Source organism: Diadema antillarum, unplaced genomic scaffold (genome assembly GCF_040938485.1).
Source record: "Diadema antillarum isolate AM-2024a unplaced genomic scaffold, OU_Dant_1.0 seq00000338_RagTag, whole genome shotgun sequence".
Lineage (NCBI taxonomy): Eukaryota > Metazoa > Echinodermata > Echinoidea > Diadematoida > Diadematidae > Diadema > Diadema antillarum.
In genome coordinates, this window is record NW_027271351.1 from 1,022,283 (window position 1) to 1,041,984 (window position 19,702).

General features: G+C 37.5%; 1 protein-coding gene across 1 annotated transcript; it reads left to right on the forward strand.

Moving 5' to 3' along the window:
- Positions 1-5,677: 5,677 nt before the first annotated feature.
- Positions 5,678-19,553, forward strand: LOC139730793 (UBX domain-containing protein 4-like). The gene is made up of 12 exons (XM_071641662.1): positions 5,678-5,842; positions 6,336-6,441; positions 7,744-7,772; positions 8,658-8,779; positions 9,311-9,412; positions 10,518-10,667; positions 11,536-11,679; positions 12,430-12,542; positions 14,589-14,691; positions 16,211-16,342; positions 18,060-18,319; positions 19,007-19,553. The coding sequence occupies exons 1-12, from the start codon at positions 5,761-5,763 to the stop codon at positions 19,152-19,154; spliced, it is 1,491 nt and encodes a 496-aa protein (XP_071497763.1). The 5' UTR covers positions 5,678-5,760; the 3' UTR covers positions 19,155-19,553.
- The last annotated feature ends 149 nt before the right edge of the window (positions 19,554-19,702 follow it).

Sequence of the window (19,702 nt, forward strand, 5' to 3'; positions counted from 1 at the left end):
TTATTCAAATTTTGTCAAGAAATGATTTATTATTTTGTTACACATTCCATGATTATAAATATTTTGTTGCTATTTTTGTTGTTTTTTGCAGCTGTGATTTCGTTTTATGAATTACAAAAGTCGATCATGATTATAAATATTTTGTTTATGCCCGTCAAACCACGTGTTGCCTGTTTCAGGATGATGTCGTCTCTGTGATTTTGGCCAAAGAGTATGCAGCGATTATACCCATAATTGTGGGCAAATGATATATGGCTTCAGTTGTGTCTATTTGAGTCTGTTTACACAAAGTTCGCCTGCTCAAAGCAGTCTTTGTTTCTGGCAGATGAAAATGAGTGTATATTTTTGCAAGAGGTGCAATAAAGAAGGCACGATTTGATCTTATTTTTCTTAGGAATTTGAGCCTTGCATATATTCTTTTTTTTTTATTCATCATGGGGTAAGGTATAGGTATACAACTATTGCTCTCATTATCACTGTAAATCTTTTGTCATATTTTCCTATTGTCTGTTATTTTTCCTCCTCCTCCACCATAATTATGATCATATTTAACATCACCGTATTTTTTAAATGATAATGCTAATACTGATAATGATAAAGTAATTAAATCATGGTTATAACTATTTATTATTATTGTTACTTTTTATCTTAATTTTTGTACTTTTGTCATTATAATTGCTGTTTTTGTCAAAATCATTATCATTATTATTAGAATTAGAATTATAGCATTCCTGCTGTAATCATTATTGCCCACATTGCTACTATCATTGTCGTCATCGTCGTCGTCGTCGTCGTTGTCATGATTTCACCCGACATTATATGTCTGGTGCCATAATATCTAAATGATACCGAATCGATATGCCAAAGTGTGCCTTACTCCCTCTTCGAGATAGCTCGGTCAATGCACTCGTCTGAAAACTAGCTGCCTTGTAGAGATGGTCGCAATACGTGCATTGGAACAATGAATGGCATTATCTAGAGCATGCGAACACATACGTAATCATCATTGGCGTATCGTCGTTAGTTTTTTGTGTGCTTCACTGCAGTATATCGCAGCGACAGATGGCAGCTGCCACAAAGTACGTCTCCTGAAGTATTGCATGTTCATGTCTCGTTGTTTTTCATCCCAGCGAGTATCGTCACAAATTCTTACATTCGACAGTCAGTCATTGTTCACCATACACCTATATTTCCATGAAATAAACCAAATTTTATTGACTTGTACTTCCAATAGTCTCAATACGTACAGATATTAAGTTGGTGCATTGGATGTGTGTATCATGAAATTAAGTATGTATATATATATAATATATATATATATATATATATATATATATATATATATATATATATATGAAGAGTTTGTTCGCAAAAACCGATAAGTCCATTTTTAAAGATTTTGAAGTACGGTCTCTGTCATAAAGTATAAAATAATACCTTTTAAATGATATATTGGTCACTTCATATAAAGGTACATTTTTGAAGTTATGGTCAAAAGAAGCAAAAATTTTCTTATTATTCTCTTTATTTTTCTTGACCTTTAATCGCAAATATCTCCATTTGGCAAATATGGACTTATCGGTTTTTGCAAACAAAATCTTCATATATTGTATATATAATTTGATTTACACTTGGTGATTCTATCCTTCTATGAAGAGTGCTCGATATCCTCAAAGGAAGAGCTTTAGACAGAAGTATTGGAACAACTTCACTCGGTTGACAGCAGGTTCATCCGTATTTATTGCTACTCGGAGTTTCATGCAACCTCCATGAGGCGCAATTATCAGGCAAATCTGCCTGATGATTGCGCCTCATGGAGGTTGCATGAAACTCCGAGTAGCAATAAATACGGATGAACCTGCTGTCAACCGAGTGAACTTGTTCCAATACTTCTATAATTTGATTTAGATATGTTTAATTATACATATGAAGAGTTTGACTGACAGATAAATGCCATTTTTTAAAGTATATAATATAAGGTCATCATCAAATAGAGAACATGAATGATACTGCAATCGTTACATAAGATTTTTTTAAAGTTATCAATAAGATTAGCATATGAAGAGTTTGTTCGCAAAAAACGATAAGTCAATGATTATCTTTGTTTTTCAGTAGTTTCAATCTAAGATATCTCAAGTTGATAAAACACTTGCATTTGTATATCTGTGTGTTTGTGTGTGTGTATGTGTGTATGTGTGTGTGTGTGTGTGTGTGCGTGTAAAAGAGAATGAGACGTGAGCGAGATGGAGCATCAAAATAGAACATTAATCTGTAAGGAATTGAAAAGGTATAAGGGAAAAATAAAAGTGCATCAATTTGCCTTTACACAACACGGCGCAAAAACTTTATCTTAAAAAATCATACATTTTCCTCAGACTTTCACAAAGTATTTCGCTAATCTTTGTGTATCATGTAAATTCAAATATATGCTTGAGGAATCTCCCCATTGAACAAAATATGATTCAAAGTATAGTCAAAATTAGGAACATAATAATGAGTCTGCTTTATTGATGTTGTATGGAATGCTATTGCAGGATATGGGTTCAATGATTGACATCAAAGAATGAAACCAGTCAAATCAAGAAATGAAGAGTTTGTTTCCAAAACGTGTTAAATTCACTTTAGACAAAAGGGAGAAAAAAAAAGTTTTTTATTTTACATATTTGCAATATCTCTAACGAGGAGTTATTGCAGCACAAGATACATTAACACGATAGGATTACAAAACCATCCTTTAAAAAAAAATTTAGACTCCTAGATGATATTGATTTGAATTCTTAACATGCAGTGGATTTATCTGATTTTGGACACAAACAAAACTGGATTATCTTGTTTTGAAATAACAGTCAGACTGATATTCTTAATTTTCATGTTTCTGAAATAAACTGGAAGTGAGAGTCTGTGTGCATGCTTTTCTCATTTATTACCTTTTGGAAATGAGATCTTCATATTTGAAGTTCCCTGGGCAACATGCTGGGTAAATTACAAGTTCTTGATGAATTAAATCATAGAGATCATGCACAGATTCGCAAATTTAAACACAAATTTTTGTCATCGCTCTGAGGCGCTTGTTATAACAAAAGAGACTGTAAGGTCGCCAGTATAAGCCAGTTCGGAGATAGCTCATGTGCACATGGGTACAAATGACCTTTCATTTTTCTCAGTTGGTTAGGCACTTCACTCTATTCAAAGCGACATAATGCAGCAGCTTGCCCAACATAGCAATTTATGGAACTCGTATTCTAACAAAGAATGAACCTGTGTAGATGAAGTGACCAGAATGGTTCGTCAATCAACACTTTGGGAAGCATCTATTTCATTGTGCTGTTTTGAATACATTAACAAACTTTTTTGTTAACATTGCCAAATACAGTTTGTACCAGGCTTGCTGTCAGGTGGATGTACTGGCAGGTACCATTTATAAGGATTCCATGAATAATCATAGCATTACAGATGCTTATCTCAGTGAAATTAAAAACCAACCTGTCTCTCGGTACAAATGACCTTTTCCTGCTCATGCTCAAACTGGAACCCCGAACTGACTTATTCTGAATGAAAACAACAAAAAACACAAACAAACAATCAAAATTGGTTTTGAAGTTCAACAGGATAAAAGTGGGAAAATACAGCTTTTTGGTAGAAAGATTTGGCATATTGGCTATGAGAGTTCTTAGTGGTCGAGTGAAAGGAATGAGAAGGGAGGGGTGGCTTTTCTGCTGTGACCGATTGGGAAACTTGTACACGATGCAAACAACAGATGGCAGTACTGCATTTCTCATGAAGTGACACGTGGAGTAGCAGCTTCTCTGGAAGCATGATTGTGGGAAACGTGACGGACAGTTACTGTGATCCGGCTTGTAATCATAAAGTTTGGGTCGTCGATTTCAATGGGGATAAATCTTTGTTTGCTGATGCTGCAACATAGTTCCCGTGCGTACGAAACTATGTACGAAACGAGGTCTTATCGAAAGAGGATGAGCAAATTATTTCTTTAAGAAAGATGCTTTAATTCAATGTCGACTTCGGGTTCTACTTGTAGCAGTACTGTGGGTTTAGGGTCACTGTGCACATAATGAGCAGGGGCGGATCCCGGAAAACGGTTAAGGGAAGGTGCCTTTGCAAGATTAAATGGGGGCGCATGCACACACCCCCCCCCCCCCCCCCCCCCCCATCCCCCCCCCCATTTTTCATTTTTATTTCTTTCCTTCAAAAAATAAATAAATAAATAAAGATCCGCCAGTGATAAGGAACCTAAAACCCACTTTGCAACAAAAAATAAGGGTAGATTAAGCACAATTTCAATTCTGTGGACTTATTACTGTTCTAAGATGAAATAGGGCCTATCAAGTCTTGTCCTCTTTTAATCATTGGATGAAACCGAGACAATTAGAGTAGGCCTACATTTTTAACTCATAGGGCCTATATGGACAAAAACAGATTACACAAAATCTGCGCCCACACAGTGAAATTCCTATTCCACAACATTATGAAATTGTAATCTTGCATTGATACAGTGATGAGAACCATTTATAGGTGAAAGTGTATATTGTTACTGTGTTGCCAACTATATTTCATACAAAAGTAATATCTATAAAAGTTTCATACACTAATGGCAGGCATGTGTTGTGATGCATTAACTACATTATGCTCACCTATTCTGACAAGTGACTACTACTGTCGATATCATGTAAAACTTCTTCATTGATCTCTAACTTTCTGATATATCTCCGCTTCCCATTAAAAGCGAGTTGAACAATGTTTTCTGTTTGAAGAATGAAGAAATCTGGGTTGCATAGTCTTCCGTGGTATGAACTGATCGGAGTATCTGATCATAAGAGTCTATAGATGAACCTATATAAAGGGGGGGGGGGGGGGGGGGAAGAAACAGGGAAAATGCATGGGACCTGGCAATTGTTGCCGTCTAACTTTGTTTTAATAGGTGTTGATATATGATTCAAACATCATGATAGAGCTCATTCAGCACTACCAAATTCAACAAATTCTGACATTGAGCTTCAGCAATGTTTATGTGTTCCATTTTGCTCTTTTCGTTTAAAAGAAATAAAATATGAATAATACAATTTAAATAATATGATGACTTTACAGAGATGCAGCTCTGTGTATGATTTTTTTTTGTTTGCTTGTTTTGTTTCGTTTTCGTTTCGTTTTGGTGTTGTTGTGGTTATTGTTATTTATTTATTTATTTATTCATTAATTCATTTATCTACTTATTTACTTATTTATTTATTCATTTATTTATTTATCTATTTATCTATCTATCTATCTATCTATCTATCTATCTATCTATCTATCTATCTATCTATCTATCTATCTATCTATCTATCTATCTATCTATCTATCTATCTATCTATCTATCTATCTACCTATCTATTCATTTTTAGTACATTAATTTTGGGAAATCTTATAAACAGCGCGATGCCTCCATCCACAGCACAGCTCAGAACAGCATCCGGATATTGCTAGTGACCTCTGACCGTTGTAGTTTTACAAGCCAATGAAATCGTGCTCGGTGTAAATAATCTCGCTCTCATACACCAGCATTCAACGTGTGTTACTGTATACTGTACGTACACGTAAACACGTACGTGTGATGTGCACACACAAGTAACACAACGCAAGATTACCTCATAATTCGGCTCGACTGGGACTACGATGATAAGGCAAATTTGAACGTTACGGAACTCTGCAATTTCCTTTTGAAATTTTAGCTCTGCAGACTGGGGATTATAAATTGTCAAGATGCGTTGGTTTGGAGGAAACATTTCTGGCGCTATAACGCAAGCCAGAGAGCAAAACAAGATTATGCTGGTGTATATTACAGGTAATTTAGACAATCCTGCTGTGCTCGCCTCTGCTGGCTCTGCCCCTGGAGCTGGATTTCTTCCCTACATGTACTGTACCGATCCTAGTGTAGCGTAAATAACATAGACTTTACATTAACTGCAGTGTACCGTGTTACTGTTAGATCAGACTGCAATTATAATGAAATACCACTTTGAATACAGTGTAGAAACTAGACACTAACTTGTTCGACAGGAGACTGCCTTTTACAAAACTGTTCAGAACACTAACCAACACTGGCAGGCAATTGTGCACTTTACATGGTATGACACGTTCAAACTTCAATGTTCAACGCAACATGTTGCAGTCTTTTCGTGTCAGACTCGGAGAAGGACTTGGCCTATGTATGGGCCATTCATTCAATGGCAATGCAGTAAGCCAACATTTAAACAAATTTCTCTGTCATCCGTGCTGAGTTGAATTTAGTAAACTTTAAATTAAAAACATGTTCTTGCCATCTTTGCCCCCACAAGGAACAAATGATGACTCAAAGAAGATGGATGAGGTATGGGAAGAGGAGGCTGTGATGGTAGCTTGTAACGAGACGGGGGTTATCGCCATGAGATTCCAGGCAGACAGGTAAATCCGAAGGGCAAAATCAAAGATAGTAGAGATAACAAGATACAAAGGCGCACGATAAAAATGGACACAAAATGGCTACCCTACATGACGATACAAAAGAGAGCTAAGTACAAACTCAGTACACCTAGAAACATCATTCATTTCCAAAGGTAGTGGTATTTTTATTATCTTAAAAAGATTTAAAAATTATAGTCGTAGCTTTTTTTCGATAAAGGGGATTATATTGAAGAACGAGATTTTAAAGTGATAAGGATTACTTAGTGGGGGTAAAAATTTGGCAACAACATGATCTCACAATCAAAGACGCTTGATAAACAACAACATCTTCAAAGACAGCGTGTCTCAGGCAAAGACGCACATCACCTGAGACGCGCTGTCTTTGAAGTTAACTGAGTGGTCGCAGGTGATGCGCATAATACGCATGAGGACCGTGCACTGTCCATTTGTTTTGTACAGGATTAGCGCGCACTTTCGTGTCTTATTAGTTAAGTGTCTTTGGGCAAAATCATACCACAGTACCCTTGCACCTGTGCGTTAACAAGCAAGGTTAGGTTAGGTTTAGGCTTTGCTCAATTCTGTGTTAATTGTCATCAGACACTCCCTTCCACATCCACAGACACCATTGTGTGTCTTCACCCTCTTGCCTAAATGCAGCCATGCTGTCATCTATCTTTTCTCTTTCTCCCACTTTAATTCCAGTAGGCAGTACTCCATTTGTTTGGTCTTAGACAATTTACTGAATGAGATACTACAGTTGTACTTGCCCTTTTGAGACAAGTCAAGCAAGTTGTCCCAAAATATTCCATCTGTTTGAACAGAAATGGAAGTGGCAAAGCAAAATCATTGCTAATTCAAGACATCTGATATTTTCCTTTTCTTTTTTTTCTGATTAGAGGTCTATAGTGTTCTTCAAAGAGATTGACTTCAAAAATTTAAGAAGATGTCAGAATGATCTGCTTTTCAGACATTATGCCCCAAAGGCAGTATTGAAAGAAAAAAAAATCGGCCTCTTCTAGTTTCAACAGACCTTTTCACTTCGTTGTACTGTGTATGATATGTGTACATAATAAATGGTACCCTGTATGTACACATTTGGATGCTTACTTTGCATGGATGCACTTAAAATAAATGCTTCACATTTCAATTTTTATTGGCATCAGAGGGCATTTCTTCACTAAGTACTGTGCTCGTGTATTTGAACACGAGGATTTTTGTACATGTCTAGTTGGGATTGCAGATACAAATGTTGTAACCACAAATGATAAGTTCTGTTTTGTTATGTTTTGTTTCTTTCAACAGCCCTGAGTCTCAACAGTTTTCTGCGTATTGTATCCTTTGAAATAACTTTAACATGACGCTTACAACTCTTTGTAGACTTGCATAACTCCTTTGACTTACAATTACATAACTGCTGAAAAGCATTATGCAGCCTTTTTCTTGGCCAAGAGTTTTGTTTTGTGTTGTTTTGTTTTGTTTTTTATTTTTGTTGGGGGGGGGGGGGCGGGAGGGATTGTGTGGAAAATAACCATTAATGATATTACCCAAGTATGCTAGTAAACATATAAATGGAGAAACTCTGTGAGACATTGCTTACTCCTGTTGGCATACACAATATAGCGAACAACTCCATCAAAAAAGAACAAAAATCTATGACTGAAAAACTTCTCAAGATCCAACTGCTTTTGATGAAGAAGCAGGTTCACTTTGTAAGAGGATATACTTGTGAGTTCTCATGATGACAGTCCAACGACAAACACAGAAATAATTCCATTATTGAATACATTTTGTGTATTTTTTTGAACTGTTGTATTGTGACAATACGTTTACATGCTGCTCATGTTGAATGAAAAAACAAACAAACATGGAGTCCATGATTTCTTTAATGGTGTCATAAGCAGTGTCACACAGTCATAGTAGAGAATCTTAGAAAGTTTGATCCATTGCATCTGCTCTGCAGGTGTGATAAAGTAAAAAAAGTATTTTTATTATCTATTTTTTTATGTTTGTATTTACAGCCGGCTATTGGATCAGAAATTTATTGTTACGGGAATTTTTAATATTATATGACAGATTTTAAAATTTGTTTCTTTGCATGTTAACGAATCCAATACAGAGATAGAGTAATGCATTACTGAGTGGAAGGTACATGCCATATATATATGAATACATCCTTAACTCAACACATTTTTGTTTTACTCTCTCGATTCGATAAGACCCTGTAATATGTGTGCCGTGTGTGTACCTGATTTCCGGTGCAACAGGAACTCTTCTTGAGAGCATTGCAGGCTACAAACCGTCCTCAGACCTCGTCAAGAAGATTCAAGATGTCACAGCAGTAAGTGATGTTACTTGAGTGATATAACTAGCTCTTGCTGGACTCTACTAACCCTTTGTGTATTTTGAGTGGTGATTGTCAAGGAAAATCCTATAGCATTGTACAACCTGTTCAAAGTCACCTGCAAGGAAAGGATTAAATGTTCTTTCAAGATCTGGTCGGTCGTCCAACTTTCACTGGCAATAATCCTTCGTATGCATAATAATATGCCCTTTGCTGTAAATTGCCAAGCCATCTCATCAGCATTCTGCTTTCAAATTTTCCCTCTTCAAATTGAGCAAAATTGGACAACCCCTTCAAGTGCAGTGATATTAACATGCTGATGGATGTGTCAGTTAGTGAGTAGAGTACACTACAGTTTTAGCACTTGATGCAATAGCTTAGTAACTTCTGGATATATGGAGAAAGCCATCACAGGTCACCCTCCTCCCTGCAATTTTTGTGAGGGATAAAATCTAAACTAATGCATTCTTGCATTTTTTTTTTTTTCTGTGATGCCCATGTGATAGGTTTCTTATCTTGTATTACCAGACAGCGGCAAAGGTGACGGCCCCTCAGCAGCCTGCCGCCCCATCCAATCCACAGCCAGAGACGACGGCACCACCAGACATCAAGAAAAGAGAGACCGTGGAGGTACGCATGTGTGGCATTTTGTAGCGTTGTTCTCGGATTTTTATATTTGAAAACGGAATGGATATTGTCGCAGTTTGCCAGCTCATTGCTATCTAAAGAGAAGGGGCCTCGGTGGAAAGTAAATTCACATATCATTCTGTAGGGTGTGTGACAGAAATTTTCCAGTGAAATAATTCTGGAAGTAGTCTGAAATAGTAGTCAGGTGTATTACAAACTGTTTCAGCTTGACAAAGTGTGAATGGATTAATTATGTTGATACCCAAGCACATTGTGTAACTAGGAGCAATCGTTGCAAGGTTTAATCTCTTGTTTGTGAATTGATTCGAAGTGACACCATCCAGTACTTCTTATTTTCTAGACATGGGTAATTCATACTAGACTGCTTGTATGCACCAAAGCGCTGTTTTTACAGATTGCTATTACAGCATAGGCAATTATTTTAGTTGGAGCTTGCTCATCGCTTGCTGGTTTGGAATAATGACTGGTCATTTCTTTTCTTCTTTTTTTGGGGGGGGGGGGGGAATTGTCATGGGTAGTTCTTGCAAACTTACAGCTTTTTCGCTTCAAACTGAACTAGACTGAAACTAAACTAACAGAACCATAATGCGACATTTTGCCAAAAAAGAAATCATGCTGAATAAGCTGACACATATGTTGAAGTGAAATAGAAGTTGTGACATGCTTAATGACTCAGTGACCGTTAACCTGACCTAACTTAGAAAAAAAAAGGATAGTCCAATTCAGTTTAAATCTTCAGGAATTTATTGCTTTCATATCAGTGATCGTTGGTGTGGCACATCAGTGGTGTAGTGCCCAAGCACCTGATACAGCTATTTTAGATGAAGATGGATGGAAATGAATCTAAAGCTATTGAAATTACCAGAAATAGCAAGACTTTCATCAATTTTTCTAAAAGAACTTTTCATTTTCATTGTTACGATTTAGTGGGGTGTCTACAAAGATTGATAGTGCTAAGAATGTAAAAAGGTTGAAATTGACCTATCCTATCCAAGTTTCATATCTGTAAGGGTTTGCAAGTATTTGTAAGTGTTTGCTTGTTGGGCATTCATATTTGTGTTTGGATGATATCCTGTTCCCTTGACAGGCTGTGGCAGAGCAGGGAGCTTCCTCGACCCCATCCACATCTTCTTCGTCACCATCGGAGCCGGCGAAGGAGAGCGCCCACGAGAGGGCAGCCAGGATGAGACAGAAGATGGAGGAGGTGCATCGTAAGAAGGAGCAACAGCGAAAAGAAGTGAGCCCTCTATCAGTCACTGTGGCAAATTCAAAGAGAGAAAGAGTTGTGCCTGATAGTCAGTGCCACAGGCAGGAGATAAGGACGATCACTGACTAACCAGTGCAAGTTAGTAGTCTAGCGGATATGACGCCTGTGTAGCAATCAGGTCGTGGGTTTGAATCCCACTTGAGTAATATATGCCCAAGATTAGGTGACACACTCGGTCGCTTATAGTGAAGGAGGTTATGTTTTTGTTTGCATTTGTTTTTCTGTCTGTGTGCAAAATAACTCAAAACGTTGTGAACGGATTTTAATGAAACTTGCGGGAAAAAATTGATTATGACGCAACAAACAGATGATAAGATTTTGGAAGTGATCCAGGATTTTTTTTTTTTTGGAATTTTAAAAGAATTTTTTAATTCTTGGCAGATGGGGTCAATGAACTTAGGAGTTTAAGCTGTGCATATTCAAGGTTTGCATAGAGGCGCACTAATGCATGTGCTCTGCTTGGGCTGGGCGTTGCCCAGCTGGAAGCTGATGACATAAACAAAAGGTTTTTATAATGGGAAATTAGGCGATTTTTAGCATGTACGTGTATAGGTGAGCTGCTTGGCAGAGGTCTGCTCTCCAAGAGTGCTTTTCCAGTGATGATGATGATGATGATGATCATGATGATGATGATGATCATCATCATCATCGTTATCATTATCATTATTATTGTTATTATTATTGTTATATCATTATTATTATTATTATTATTATTATTATTGTCATTATTGTCATCATCATTATTGTTATTATTATCATTGTTATTAATATTATTTGTTGTTATTATTGATATTGTTATTATAATTATCACATTATTATTGTCATGTGATTTTTACAGGTTGAGAAACAGAGAGAGATGGAACGGAGGAAGACTGGCCAGGAGATCCTGAAGGCAGACAAGCAACGTTCAGAGCAGCAGGCCAAACAGCTGGCAGAAGAACTCCGCAAACAGCGGCAGGACGATAAGGTGGCCAGAGAGAAGGTACGCTTGGATGGTCAGCCAAAAAAAATTGGAGGGGGATTGCTGTAAAGATGGGTGGATCACATAAATTGATAGTTGATCAAGTGGACTAATAAATAGATAGGCAGATGATACATAGTTGAAATATATTGTTATAACCTTGAGGCGGAGATGGTGGTAATCAACATCACATTTCTGTGACACCTAACAATGATAAGGCTGCATCACGTTTAGGAGGAAGTGACTTCTTTGGATGATCTCTGTCTCCAGAAACTTTTCCATCCCTGTCGGTTTCTTTAAGCCAACTCAAGAAAGCACACATTTTGCATGTTTGCGTATCCATAGCAATTTGAACATTCATATCTTATGTATATGATTGTTAATTATTATATGATATCTATATTTTGTTGATACCTGACACAAGTAGAGAGAGAGAGAGAGTGAGCTTGGGAGGAAATATGAGTTTGTTAAGATAGAAAGTATACAAAACCAATATGGAGTTATATGAATTTTGTAAAGATGATTAACCACACGCGAAAAAGTCGGCACCGATGGAAACCGCGAAAGTTTCTGTACGCAGACCACTTATACAGTATATGAATTTTGTAAAGATGATTTGGAGTGCATTCAGCAATATGTGATACATTTCTGAGAAAATAAAGTTGGGCACAATAATCATGAATGTCCTGAGACTTGTAATTGTGTAGACAAAGGATTTTACCATTGTTTTGTTTTGTTGTTTTTTTTTTCTAATTTTTTTTTGTCCTTTAGGTTCTGCAGCAGCTGGCGAGGGACAAGGCGGAGAAGGAGGCCCGGTTCCGCTCCCAGCAGCAGCAGGAAGAGGCCCAGCGGGCTGAACAGGCCCGGAGGGATGCTAGCCTCATGTTAGTTCCTCTTGTATTTTCATTATTATTATTATTATTATTATTATTATTATTATTATTATTATTATTATTGTTATTATTATTATTGTTATTATTATTGTTATTATTATTATTATTATTATTATTATTATTATTATTATTATTATTATTATTATTATTATTATTATTATTATTTATTCTGCCAAATGGAAATGACAATAACATCAACATAACATACATTCACATGGAAATGACACAGTTGATGTATAACACAAGTGCACATTTGACGTATAACACAAAGTATGAACAGGGAAGCAATACGTGGGCTTTATATTTGCACTCACCCTGCTCAAAAACCACAAAAAGTAGGCCAAAATGAATTTCCACTTTTCTAAAATGGTATTAAAGAGTAAGCGCTAAGCTTTAAGATGATATATATCTGGACTATCCTGACCCATTCAAAAGGTGATTGAAATAAGAGAGTGAGGTGGTGCAATTTCATAGAAAAGGGAGAAGAGGGAATTGAAAGATTTAGGGTCACTCAGGTGTACAATGCAGAAATATCAATGAAAACGTGTTCTATTTCCCCAGTGAAAGCAGCACCTTGTCAAAACAATGTGATCTAGAAAAACTGCTTATATCTTGATATTGGTTTTGTTTTAAGCCCCCAAATTTTGACAGTAGCTAGAGAACTGATTACCCTCCCAGGTCAGACAAACTTTGAGTCAGTCAAACCAAATAACATATTTTGTCCCACTGCAGAGAATCCTGTCTGTGACTTTTTGTAGGTTTCAGCTGGGCAGTTACGTTTGTTGTTCGTTTGCATTGTTGTGTAAGTTTAGAGAGATAGACACAGGCATGTGCACACAGACACACTCACACAAACAGACACGTACAGATAACCACAGACACACAGACAAACAGGCAGACAGATAAACGCGTACAGATTAAAGCAGGAAAGGTAAGATGCAGCCTTTCTTCACAAGGCATTCTCGAGGGACCTGCATTAGAATGAATTGTATGATTATTTTAATTCTGAACACATGACAAAATTATATATCTGGCTTCAAGCATGGGTGGTTTTGGCATTCTTCTTTTAAGTACTGCAATGTTTCATGTTGGCATCAGCTAATACTACAAGCACCTCACTGATTTTTATCAAAAGGTCAGATTTGTTAAGTCTGGTCTTTGGAGAATGGTGATATCAATCCAGATAAATTCATGCACCAATCTCTGCTACACAGTGTATCATCAGTAGGACCCTCAAGCTTGTGGACAGCATTTTTGGCAAAGAGGTTGCCAAAATCCTATACCTTAGTGAATCCTAGATAAATGTGGATATGATTTGCCCAATGAAGTAAAGGGGAAGTGTGTCATTTTTTACATTCATTGCATCTTGTTTATATGACGTGGATTAAAGTACCGTACGTAGTCGGCAAGTAGCTGACTCCTTGTGCCTGGTCTTTTAAAACTTGTATTGTTTAGATCTGCTGTTTGTATTAATTTGTCAATTTCTGCCATATGGCTACTTTGTGATTTGGTGATTACACTGTCTTTTTCGTCAGAGTTTTTGAGCAAGTTGTGATGACAGATACTGCCAGTGTGTAAAAGGTGGTGAGGGGATTTGCACAACTTTATTGTACTGAGTTGTCATACAGAGTTTCAAGTAGATACATAAATTGTAGAGGCACTGTGGCACAGTGGATCAGACTATGTGACTTTCAATCACAGGTCCATAGTTCAAATCCTGTCAAGTGCCTACATCCTTGGACAAGATTTTTTTACCCACCATGTCCCTCTTGACCCAGGTGTGAAAATGGGTACTTGGCAATGCTAGGGTAATAGTAGTGGCAGGGCCCTCTGGAAGAACAGTAGTAATACTAAAGAGGCTACCCTGGATAAGGAAGGCAACATTATTATTGCTGCTGTTGTTATTATTATTATTATCATCATCATCATCATCATCATCATTATCATCATCATCATCATTATGATGAAGAAGAAATTGCTCTCATGTTCATAGAGTGCTCATTTGTTAATTTTCTGTGTGGTTTGTAATCCTTTCAGGGAAACTGCTAGGATACAGTTCCGACTGCCTGATGGCTCCACGCTGACCAAGCAGTTCTCATCAAATGCTCCCCTCCAGGAAGCTCTAGACTTTGTGTCCGAGGTATGCTCAAAACTTTGTAAGGGGATTTTATAGTTTCAGTTGAGATGGGGCTTCAGGTTTCCAACCTTTTTTTTTTTTGTGAGCTAATGAGCAACCTCTTATGACATATAAAAGAGCATGCAATTCTAAGCTGAATTCACAGTTTATTTGGTGAAAATTGGTTTTGAAATATCCAAAACAAAGCAATCCTAATAAAACTGTGGGACCCACCTTTAAAGGGACTGTACAGTACTGGTTGAGGTAGGAATTCATGTTTTGAACATTCCTAAGTGAGATAATGAAAAGCCTCTTATGAAATATGAAAGAGCATGTAATTTTAAGAAGGATTCAACGTTTATTTGATGAAAATTGGTTTTCAAATGGCTGAGATATCCAAAAAAAGTGCTAATAATAAAAGGCGACATGCCACAACTTTATTAGGATCTCTTTGTTTCACCTTGTTTTTGGATATCTCAGCCATTTCAAAACCGATTTTCATCGAATAAACTGTTGATACCCCTTAGAACTGCATGCTCTTTGACATCTCATAGAGTGGTTTCTGAATATCTTGCAAAACGTTAAAAGCTAAATCCTCACCTCGACCAGAACTGTACACACCCTTTAATGATGGTTGCTTTGTTTTACTTCATTTTTGGATATCTCAGCCATTTGAATACTGATTTTCATCACGTAAACATTAAAATCCTCTTAGAATTGTATGCTGTTTAACATTTCATACAGTGGTTTCTAAGTATCTCGCACATAGTTAAAAGCTGAATCCTCATCTCAACCAATACTTGTATTATGTATTCACTTTTTGGCTGTTATATCTACGTACAGTTTTTCAGCTCACCTGAGCCGTTGGTGCCAGTGAGCTATTCCAATGTCTTTTTGTGTTTTGTATATAAATTCATTCATTGATGTGTAAAGGTTATTTTAGAATGTTTGTGAATTTGCTGTCGACTTCAAAATGGAAAGAATCCTCAGGCAACCTCTGTCTAGAAAGTTAAGTTGTATGCTTCACTTTTTGTTAGAACGTACAGGTGAAATTGATTCATTGACAATGTTTCAACAAAGCCCTCCATACATTTCATTCTCAATGATAACAGGATGACAAAGGAATGCTTCTTCACAAGGCCTTTCCTTTGAAAGTCTGTGGTGCAGGGGTCATTTGAGACAAGCACTAACCCTGAACTAGCTTACTTTGTATTGTGCATTATGTTTCAGCCATAAGTTCTGTATATTTGGTCTTCTTGAAAGGGCAGGGTCCAGTTTTAATCACAATTTTGCAGCAATCATTCATAGGGGTGAAGGGGAAAGAAAAGTTGTTTGAGTGGTTTAGTTGTGCACCATGGGGGTACAGGGCCAGGACCAGTGCCCACTTCAAAGATTTTTTCCAGATCACGGTCAGATATATCATAAAGCACACTTGAACATCAAGCCCCCTTTAGGCCCTTGTTGTATTTTCAGCCATGAAATTGTATTCTGCATCTCACTCCCTTTCCTTCATTGTGTATGAATGATGTTTTCCATGCTGTAGAATGTTGGAGCCGGTCTGCCGGAGTTCACGCTCTCCACGACGTACCCCAGGCGCAACTTTGGGCCCAGCGACATGCAGCTGTCTTTCAGTAGCCTTGAGCTTGTTCCAAGGGCCGCCATTGTCGTGCTACCGGTGAGTGAGCACGTCGGGCGAAAGAATTTCCCCCTCTGGGGGCTGCATTTTCTCCTTTTTTTTTTCAGAGTAGTTGTAGTGTACAATATTTTCTTAGTAGATGAGGCTATTTCATGCACATATTGTATACGCCTGTATACTCCACAATTGCGAATTTAACCACTCCTGAAATTGTGGAGAAGTCCAGATTCGAGAAAAATTAGCCTTGTTAAATATATGCGGTATACAGTAGCTGGAACAATCTGCGTATGTGAATGGATGAAACCTGACATTTGTGCGATATAAGACTGATAATGCAAGGAAAGACGTTTCACTCATTCTTTCATTCTTTTTGTCAAATGTTATCCTAGACTTAGCACAGCCTTCAATTATTACAGAGAGAACTGTATGGGTGGTGTAGCAGTCTTGTCTCTGCTTATCATGAAAAGGCTCCTCATGATATGAAAATCAAAGTTTGCCGGAATTTTGCAGAGTACTAATTTATCTCACTGCAACATTCCTCAAAAAGATCAGTTCAGTTCAGTTCAGTTCATTTTTATGCCTCCGCAACGAAGTGGCCGGAGGCATTATGTTTTCGGGTCGTCCGTCCGTCCGTCCGTCCGTCCGTCCGTCCGTCCGTACGTCCGTACGTCCGTACGTCCGTCCGTACGTCCGTCCGTCCCGTTTTGTTTTTGTCGATATCTCAAGAACCGTGTGGTGGTTTTACATCAAACTTGGTATGAGGGTATATCCTTGGGGGATAATACTTTGTGTGGATTTTAGGGTCACAGGGTCAAAGGTCAAAGGTCACAGGTTATTTTGTGAAAAAAATTGAAATTTCATGTTTTTCTCCATATCTCGCAAATGGTTCAAGGTATCTTCATGAAACTTAGTATATATGCTTGTACCGATGGGCAGTGATTATCTAGGGAAGTTGGGGGTCATGGGTCAAAGGTCATGGGGTCAAAGGTCAAGGTCAACTCAAAATATCACTACTTTCCTTAAAATGCAGTATGCCTGAAGGTTTTTGTTTTTTTTAAACTTGATGTATGGCATGTATTACCCAATATATATTTTTGGGGAAGTTTCTTGCCAAAAGGTCAAAGGTCAAAAGGTCAAAGGTCAAGTGAAAGTGCTAAATTGCACTTTTTCCTCCATATCTCGAAAGTAACTCAAGGTATCATCATGAAACTTACATATTTATGCATGTTCAACCTAACAGTGATTCTCTTTGGAACTGTGAGGTCAAAGGTCAAAGGCCAGGTTTAGATAATGTCATTTAATATTTTGCCAATTGTGTGAAACTGTCATCACACATTGTCAAGACATTGTACTATAGACCTATTAGGAGAACCATGCATTATGGCGGAGGCATATCAGTAGCCGTAGCGACATATCTAGTTAGTTATCTATTCACCCAAAAGATGTTAAAGAAACATGCAAACGTAATATGAGTCAATCATAATGTTATACAAGTTTATGATAATATCATTAATAAGAATAAGTAAAGCAACTTGAAAATTGTTTTCTAATTGTTACATGTTACTTGGAATAAAAAAATAAAAATACACACTATATTTAAATGTTTACAAAATAGTCATGAAACAAATGCATGTCTTCAATCATTTTGTGATTGTTTAATCTATTTTCTCCCTTGCTTCTGCTATACACTGTATGTCCTTGCTTTTGCCAATACCAAAATCTATTTTACTCATGTGAGTTTTTATACCTTATACAGGGAAGGCTTACGCCTACATCTGGACAGAGGCCATCGTCTCAAGTCGTTACGTCAGAAGAGGGCGGTATTTTCTCCTGGCTCCTCGCCCCATTCCTCTTCATCTACAATCTCATAATGAACATCTTCTTCGGCTCAGCCGAACCGGCCGCGGGGTCGACATCGCCTTCGTCGTCGACGGCAACGTCATCTTCTCAGAGTGCCGCCCACACAGATTCCTCGGCTGATAGGTTATCGAGAACTGCCGGAGCCAGACCAAAAAGGTACATTTTATGAAATGACCCCAGGAAGATAGAGGAGAGGAAGGGATTACAAATAAAAGCTGTGAAACAGAAGCATTAGATAGATTAACACAGATGTTTACCCATTACGGACGAGCCCAAGTATACTTGGGCAAGTGTCTGTGGAAAATGTGTGTTATAGCAAAATTAGCCCGTCCTCAATGGGTTAGATATGAGAGTGTTTAGTCATTAGCAACCATTTATAAATGGCCTGCTTAATTCCATCTAAATCATGCTGTTGTCACACAATTTAGCAAGTTCATGTAGTAAATGCGCTGAGATCAGTGAGCCTTGCCATGAAGATTTTTCTTCTATTAGCATTATATTATACTGAAATGGAAAGAAACATTAGATATTTTATGGTTTTGTATGTTCCAACTTACCTAAGTTCACTCCTGACTTCTATGATAACCCCAGTTAGAATGTTAAAGGGTAACATAATCGCCTGAGCTGATTGTGATTGAAGAGACGATTATCTACATGCATGTCTCTGAATTGCAAAAACGTATTAAACTCTATATTTCATAACCTTTGTGTTTCTTGCCATTCTTGTATGAAATTCACTGTGGTATTTTTGTGCAGATACTCAATACAGTGTATTACAAGAAAATATTGTGAAAAACTTCAATTTTATTTGGTTTTGCCTCCACATTGTCTTTATCTGCGCAGTTCCTACGCAAGGAGAAGAACACCGGCATCAGGAGCGGGTCAGGATAGTTTTTCGAGACGCGAGGGAAACATCCACCGCCTGAACACGCAGCAGCAAGATGACGACGACAACAATACCTGGAATGGGAACTCCACACAGCAAATGTAAACATATTGGGGGTACACAGTTATAGAGAGTACAATAAGAATTTGGGGAATGGCTCGTCATTCCAATCATTTGATAGCCATTGCCGTTATGTGAGGATTCATTGGTTTGAATTAAAGTCTGCTGCACTTCTCACTATACAGACAATTATGGAAACAGTCTTTTAAGTTTGTTCCCTATTACAAAGACCCTTCAGTTATTTCAAGGACCCCGAGGTATTATAATTTAAGGCCAGTGAAAGCCTTAATTCTCACGGCAATCACTGTTGCAAAGGTCAATCAGCCATCCATGTTCATTACGATTGCCATAGTAGTTGGGCCGCCCATATTCTTACTGTTTTCCAGGGCCCTACCTGGAGGTGCAATGAGCTGCTTGTGACTGCAAGTGACACAAGTGTAAGATAAGCAGTTGTACTAGGTTGTCATATATGATTTTGACATCACATAGACTGTCAAAGGGTTTCTCAGAAGACGACCGCCATAATAATAAACCGAATACAGTGAATTATCGTTTCAACTCAAGTGGGTCATGCGACTCTTTTATTCAACCAA

Excerpts from the sequence above, each read along its gene's own strand:
- LOC139730793 (XM_071641662.1), top strand. The coding sequence starts at position 5,761 with ATGCGTTGGTTTGGAGGAAACATTTCTGGCGCTATAACGCAAGCCAGA. Across the intron at positions 11,680-12,429 it reads ATAAGGTGGCCAGAGAGAAG|GTTCTGCAGCAGCTGGCGAG; the intron begins GTACGCTTGGAT and ends TTTGTCCTTTAG. Across the intron at positions 18,320-19,006 it reads GCCGGAGCCAGACCAAAAAG|TTCCTACGCAAGGAGAAGAA; the intron begins GTACATTTTATG and ends TTATCTGCGCAG.